Source organism: Pyrus communis, chromosome 2 (genome assembly GCF_963583255.1).
Source record: "Pyrus communis chromosome 2, drPyrComm1.1, whole genome shotgun sequence".
NCBI lineage: Eukaryota > Viridiplantae > Streptophyta > Magnoliopsida > Rosales > Rosaceae > Pyrus > Pyrus communis.
The window spans coordinates 18,123,887-18,131,438 of NC_084804.1; the positions used below are offsets into that span (position 1 = coordinate 18,123,887).

The window sequence follows — 7,552 nt, forward strand, 5'->3', positions numbered from 1 at the left end:
TACTTCAAAGAAAAGTTCGAAATTAGTTAATTGTTGAAAGTTAATATAGTGTCGATTCTACATATACACTTATCTCTAAACCATGCATCTTCTTTCGTGCTAATCAAATTAGATGTGGGCCTTTTGCTGTTAAGGAAATTTATCGTATGCATAATGAGTTTGTAATTTTGAAATTGTAGTGTTTCTTTAGGTATGTGTGACATTTTGATTATATTTGACATGTCTATTCTATGTACATTATTACCTTAAAAAAAAATAATATCAATTATGACTGACCATCTATTTTTTTTATAATACAAGAAAGCTACACTACAACAATGAACCACCTACAATGAACTTAAACTGATCACCATATATGTATAATCATCGTGTTTACATGAGTTGACCATAATAACATGGTTCAACTAAGTGAAAATAGTTTTCACTAACCGAATGCTAGTGCGAAAATTTGTTTCAAATACATGATACACAAATATCAAGTTAAGTTAAAATCATATTTAATAAGTCCTGATTTGACAATTTATTTTCGGAAACCCAAATTGATACACTTTAACAGATAATTACTAGAAGGTAGAGGAAAAAAAACCCTAACCGCTAGAGAGGAAAACCAAAGAAAAAAAAATGTACCGTCACCGACCCTAAGCCAAAACGCTGGGTTCGAGACAACATGATCTATTGCTTCTCTTTCTCTTATATGGAATTCTGTTGAGCTTTTCAAGTGATGGGCTATAAAAATATATATATATTGGAAAAAAATTGAGCTAAATGATGAAACTTTACAGATTACTAGAGAGTTCAATGCTAGAATTATTTAGAATTATGTGGATTTTCGAGGACTTTTTAATACCAATTAAGTTTTTATGATTAAAATGGTGATCATGACCTTGACAAAGAGGTGACGATGGCAACGATGGTGATGGTATGGTGATTGTGGTGGCGGGGTTGTATTGGCGTGCGAAAGGAGTAGGGATGGGGGTGCTGGTGATGGGGTGGTGATGATGGTGGTAGACATGGCGGTCAGGGTGATGGTGGTGCAGGTGATGGCCATAGCAGGTAGTGATGACACTCATGGCAATGATGGGTAGTGGCGGCGATGGTTTCTATGTGGCAATGGAAGTGGAGGAGACGGTCATGGTAAGATGGCGGTGGAAGTGGTGATAATTATAGTCATTGCATTATGGTAGGTGGTGGAGTATATTATCAGAGAATTGAGAAAAACGAAATCCACTAGTCTTAGTGGGGAGATTGGATTTGCTATGACAAAAAACTTACTATAAAAGCACTAAAAGTCCATCAAAATTCATGACTTTTTAAAATAAGTGAAGTTTTGAATACAATTGATTTTTGTAAATTCAAAAAAGTCATAAAGAAATACCACAATGTTGTAAATGGTTGTGAATGCCCACATAAACAAACACGTGAAATAGAAGAATGGAAGTCAAAGAAGTTTGGTGTTTACTATTTAGGTGTATAGAATTTCAACGTTCAATATTTGGTATTGTAGACTTTTGCATGTTAAGTGCTCTATATAAAGAGCATGCAATATATGATAAAGAACACGAGAAAGAAGAAACAGAAGAAGAGAAAGAAAGAAAAGAGAGAAAAGAAATAAGAGAGAGGGAGAGCAGAGAAAGATAGTGAGAGTTATCTTTGTACTTTTATTATTTCAGATCATGAAAGAAAGTACTATTGCTGCCTTGAGAGTTATCTTTGTACTTTTATTATTTCAGATCATGAAAGAAAGTACTATTGCTGCCTTGAGGATGTAGGCATACTTGCTGAATCTCGTAAATATTGCGTCTTATTTACTTTATATTCCACTACACATATATCCTTAATTTCACATCACACACAGAATTTTCATAGACTGTTTAGAAGTTATAAAAAGTCTTTATTCAATATAGCGTGATTTTTGTTGACTCCTTAAAAGCCTATATTGAATACACTTGAATTTAAGAGTCAAGTAAAGTCCATTAAACTCTATAGACAATAACCTTCGTAATATTTATGGTAGTGGCCGCTCTCTCGCTATGTTGTGAGAGCCTTTGGTAGCAGATATATATGACTTACTGCTTAACCTTTAATTGTAGAGCGACAACTGTTCTTCAAATATGGTATGATGGTTTTGTAGTTTTTGGGATTGGCAAGAACTATGGAAATGCCTGATACTAAGATTTGTTGCCAATATGCATGATCAACAAATGGTGGTGTGATCTTACCCTCGAGACACCGTTTTTGTGGTTTGAGGGATTCAAGCCATGTTCTTGTCGTGTGTTATTGCAAGGTCTTCGTATGATGGTATGTTCTCCCGTGACTAGACTATTGTAGAGCTTGAGTTGTGTTGTTATTTTTTTTCCTCAAAGAAAAATTAACACCTATTAAGAGCATAATTATCGTAATACAATAACAACTATTATATGTACGTACATTAAAAAAAAGACCTCCGATCCTTACTCAAAGAATTAATTATAGAAAGATTGCGCGTATCAAAACTCCCATCCATTATGCCATTTCTTACTAAGAAAATCAATCTGAATCTATAATATAATGACGACGACGATGATGATTGTGTGCTTTATATAGTCAATCATAGTAGAGTTAAAGTCCAACAAAAACTGACCGTTCATTAGCATTATGTTGCGATTGACACCTTTAAATTGTCCACAAGTGACTCTATCTTTGTCCTCTCTCTCCATCCCACATCATTCTATCCTAGGATCACCCACACCCTATCACAACCGCACATGAATATTAAAAAATGGTCCCATAACTTCATCGGTAGGCGCCAACCCTCAAAGCTTATAGCTTTTGCCCAACAACTGTCTATATAAACGCTTTCAAGTTCCCATTGCTGTCTCACAACCATAAGCACTTTCTCTCCTCTTCACATTCACAACCAAAAACCACCACGTAAGTTTACAGATTGTGAACAGCCAAAACCAAAATCCCCATTCTTCCAAATTTTCAATTTTAGCGGTATATATATTTATTTTGATATCAAAGATGGATTACCAGTATGTTCTTGGTGGGGTGTTGGTTTCTCTGCTGGGGTCTGTTTTCTTCATGATCATCAACACCACTCTCAGCGGCGAGAAGAAGAAGGTGGTCGAGAAAGATTCCCGCAGCATTAACGGAGATGGGTACGTGAGGATGCCGTCCCAGAACGGCAGTTTTCAACCGGAGATTGCCAGCGGCACGGATGTTGTCATTGTCGGTGCCGGAGTTGCCGGTGCTGCCCTTGCTTACACTCTTGGAAAGGTGACAAAATAATTCTCTCTACATATAAAATGAATGTTATGGTTTTTAAACAATTCCCAAGTTCCAAGTTCCAAGTTCTAAGTTTTAATTTTTTTAATTTTATAAATTTAGAAATTTGATGGTGAATGAAGAAGCAGTCAAGGCTTCAAAGCCGTGTTTGGTGACAGTGAAAATAAAAAAAAAATTGCATTTCCTTTCTTTTTGAACAGAAGACGTAGTCGTTTAATCATTATTTATTAATTAAAATGTTATTACTTTTTAAAATCTATTTCCTCAAACAAACCCAGCTGAGCAGTCAAAGCTTCAAAGCCGTGTTTTCTGACATTTTCTTTTTTATTGTTCTCTCTATTTTTAGCGAATAAGCACTTAAACTTATATTCTATGAATTTTAAATAAAAGTTTTTTCCGCCCTTTAGGGATGATGATTTCAATAGCGCAGTCCAAGCCATTTTTAGTTTCGTTTTTTACAGTGCAAATAAACTGAGAAGGCTAGTTCAGATCTTCTTTAATTTCTTGGCTAATCGTGTGAGCTTTTGAGTCTAAACATATGTTTCTCTTCCTTGTTACAGGAAGGACGCCGCGTACATGTGATCGAAAGAGACTTAAGTGAGCCAGACAGAATTGTTGGTGAGCTGTTGCAGCCTGGAGGCTATCTCAAATTGATTGAGTTGGGTCTTGCGGGTAAGCAATTGCTTAAAATTGTTTAATTGGTTTAATCTTTTTTCATATTTCTATTCCAACCGATTAATTAGTACCAAGTTTATGTTCATCGATTTTGATCAACAAGTTATATTTGTGACATGCAGACTGTGCAAATGAGTCCATTGATGCTCAGAAAGTGTTTGGTTATGCTCTTTACAAAAATGGAAATGACACAAAACTGTCTTATCCCTTGGAAAACTATACTTCAGATATTGCCGGGAGAAGTTTCCATAACGGGCGTTTCATCCAAAGAATGCGCGAAAGGGTTGCAACTCTTAAAAAGTAATTCCCATTTATCCTGCGTTCATGATGTTTGGATTGTTTTAATTTATATAATATTTTTTAAATTGTTATTCATGTCGCTCGAATTTTCTCAACAGTGTGACACTAGAACAAGGAACTGTGACAACCCTAATTGAAGAAAAGGGCACCGTCAAGGGTGTGATGTACAAGAACAGGGCTGGAGAGGAGATGAGATCGTATGCTCCACTGACAATAGTATGCGATGGGTGCTTTTCAAATCTCCGCCGCAATCTCTGTACTCCAAAGGTTGACAATCCTTCTTGCTTTGTTGGTTTGATCTTGGAGAATTGTGACCTTCCACATGCAAACCATGGACATGTGATTTTGGGAGACCCTTCACCCATCTTATTTTACCCTATCAGTAGTACCGAGGTTCGTTGTTTAGTGGATGTTCCCGGCACGAAAGTACCTTCAGTAGCTAACGGTGAAATGGCGAAGTACTTGAAAACTGTGGTGGCTCCTCAGGTATCTATCCCTTGACTTGTTAGTTTCAATTTCATTGTGACAAATATATATCAATTGAAATGAACTAATCAGACGACTTTGGTATTTCAGGTTCCCCCCCAACTCTTGAAGTCTTTTCTAGCGGCGGTCGAGAAGGGAAATATCAGAACAATGCAAAATAAAAGCATGCCTGCTACTCCTGTTCCCACTCCTGGTGCAATTTTATTGGGTGATGCATTCAACATGAGGCACCCTTTAACCGGAGGAGGAATGACTGTGGCTCTTTCAGACATTGTTCTTCTAAGGGATCTTCTTAGACCCCTAACTGATCTCAGTGATGCACCAGCTTTGTGTGAATATCTCGAATCATTCTACACATTGCGCAAGGTATAAATCATCAATCCGATATACGATGAAAAAAACAAATTTATGGCTAGACAATAAGATATGTTATGTTGTATTGTCTGACCCTAATTGAGAGTGACATTACGTATATTGATGAACAAGCACTATCTTGTATGTGAAATGTATAATGTGTCCGATTGTGTTTGTTTGCGATTTCCACCTTGCTGATAGGTGTTGTGCTTGGTTTTGTTTGCAGCCCGTCTCATCTACTATAAACACATTGGCCGGTGCCTTGTACAAGGTATTTTGTGCCTCACCTGACCCGGCAAGACAGGAAATGCGAGAAGCATGTTTCGACTATTTGAGCCTTGGAGGCATATGTTCATACGGACCTATATCGCTTCTCTCTGGGCTTAACCCTCGTCCGATCCATCTGTTTCTCCATTTCTTTGCTGTGGCAGTCTATGGAATCGGCCGCTTAATGATTCCATTCCCTACGCCTAAACGTGTATGGCTCGGGACTAGGTTGATCTTGGTATGTTCACTAAAATTGCCAATATACTTCCTCTTTATCAACATACTTGTCATTTACAAATTAATACATACGTTACTTTTCACTTGAACTAAAATTTTGTTTTTCCTTTTATTTTCAGGGTGCATCAGGAATCATATTCCCCATTATTAAGGGTGAAGGAGTTAGACAAATGTTCTTTCCTGTAACAATCCCGGCATATTACAATGCTCCTCCTCTTCAATGAAGGATCGGGAACAAGCAATATTGAAGTATACATGGAGACAAAAAAAGCATGACTGCGAAGAAATATGGTTTCAAGCAGAGCAATTCAATTCATACTCTTATTTCTGACTACCGTAGAGTAAAGTGACAACACTCATAATTAATGTACATGATATTCATACTCTTTTGTTTTATTCTTTTGCAATTAGAATCCGAAGTTATTGTTCTTTTAGTTGTGCAAGACCTTTTACACTTTCTATGTATTTTGCCTCCTACGAGGCGACGAATTGTATCAGAACTTTGTCACAAACATTTGTTGTAGTAAATTTTTGGTGATATAGTGTGATCAAATCATCTAATACTGAAGAACTTCAATGAAAACAAGTTCCCCATTTTAGTAAATTTGCTTTGTTTTAGGTTTTTATTCTTTTAGTGTTGTGCTATCCACACATTTCTTATTACCTTCCACACACACCCTGTTAAATTTTACCTTCAAGTTAATCGATCCAACGATAGAAAATTAAGAGGCGTGTGTGGAAAGTAAAAAAAGGTGTATAGATAGCACCATCCTTTTTGTAACACTATATTTAAGCACTACGAGAATTAGTAGTAGGGATTGATATATGTATGAATGTCTAATAAATGGTTATTAGGGACTAATTTATATATCAATGTTTAAAAATACTAAAAAGTTGTCACTTAGTAATACAGTCTAATGGTATTCCTCTTCACTTGGAAGTGAGAGGTTTTATGTTCAAATCTTGTGGATGACGAATTCGATACCAAACTAGGTTGTCCATTGCGTGACTTAGTCGAACTCCCCCTACTTCTAGTGTAAAACTATCGATGTACTAAAAAAAAAAAAAACTCGAAAGTCACATATATCTGTGCCTTTTTCCATCTTAGGATTAGGGACATATTGACGTGCTAGTTGACTTTATATGTGTAATAACGTGAGGCAACAAAAAAGGGAAATGAAGAAGCCTGCTCTTCAAACTAAAGTCGAAGAGCTGGAAGCTCAGAACAACAAAATAGCAATCAGGAATGAGATCCACCAAAAAAAAAGTATAAGAAGGTCTTCGAGACAATCCACGACGCCTAGCTTAGCCAAAAAGAGGGGCGACGTCAGAATAAGGGGAGGAAAATTGAATTTGAGCATGAGCTGTTCAAATCAAAATTGAGCAGGAAGGAAGAGGTGGAAGAGGAACCTAGTGAATGGGATCCCACATGTCAGAAGGGGCATTTCTATTAGTGGAAGAAATGAAATAAAAGAAAGCAAGGGCAAATTTGAAACTCCACTGTGCTTATGAATAGTAAACTAGTTTGTTATGAGATTTAGTTTAGATTGAATTTTGATGTGGTTCTAATATAAGTGTTTATGAGTAACTACTTTCTAAAAATTCAATTCCAAACAAGCCCTCCCAAATTATAACCACAAAAGAATTAGACATTATATGATGACAGTCTTACTCTCCTAAGGTCTTCAATTTGAGAACCTGTGAGGACCAAATGCATATCAGTCACAAGATTATGTTAGTTTTGATCCAAAGGCTTAATATATTTGACAACTTAATAAAGAAAAACCAACTTAAAATCCATGAACAATTAAAAAACCCATTTTCTTGTTTTGAGCCCAGAACGTGGTTGATGAGTTTGCTGGCAGATTTCTCCATGTTTGACTAGGAGATTGTTTCCTAGTTTCTCTTAATTTATTTTGTTTCCTAGGTTCTAAGACATTTTCTAGGAAGGATTCCAATTATAGTA

At 36.3% G+C, this 7,552-nt stretch overlaps 1 protein-coding gene across 1 annotated transcript; it reads left to right on the top strand.

Annotated features, from left to right (window-relative positions):
• The first annotated feature begins 2,731 nt into the window (after window positions 1-2,731).
• Window positions 2,732-6,000, top strand: LOC137725645 (squalene monooxygenase SE1-like). Its single transcript, XM_068464402.1, has 7 exons — window positions 2,732-3,258; window positions 3,828-3,939; window positions 4,065-4,242; window positions 4,341-4,728; window positions 4,819-5,094; window positions 5,309-5,587; window positions 5,706-6,000. The coding sequence occupies exons 1-7, from the start codon at window positions 3,004-3,006 to the stop codon at window positions 5,808-5,810; spliced, it is 1,593 nt and encodes a 530-aa protein (XP_068320503.1). The 5' UTR covers window positions 2,732-3,003; the 3' UTR covers window positions 5,811-6,000.
• The last annotated feature ends 1,552 nt before the right edge of the window (window positions 6,001-7,552 follow it).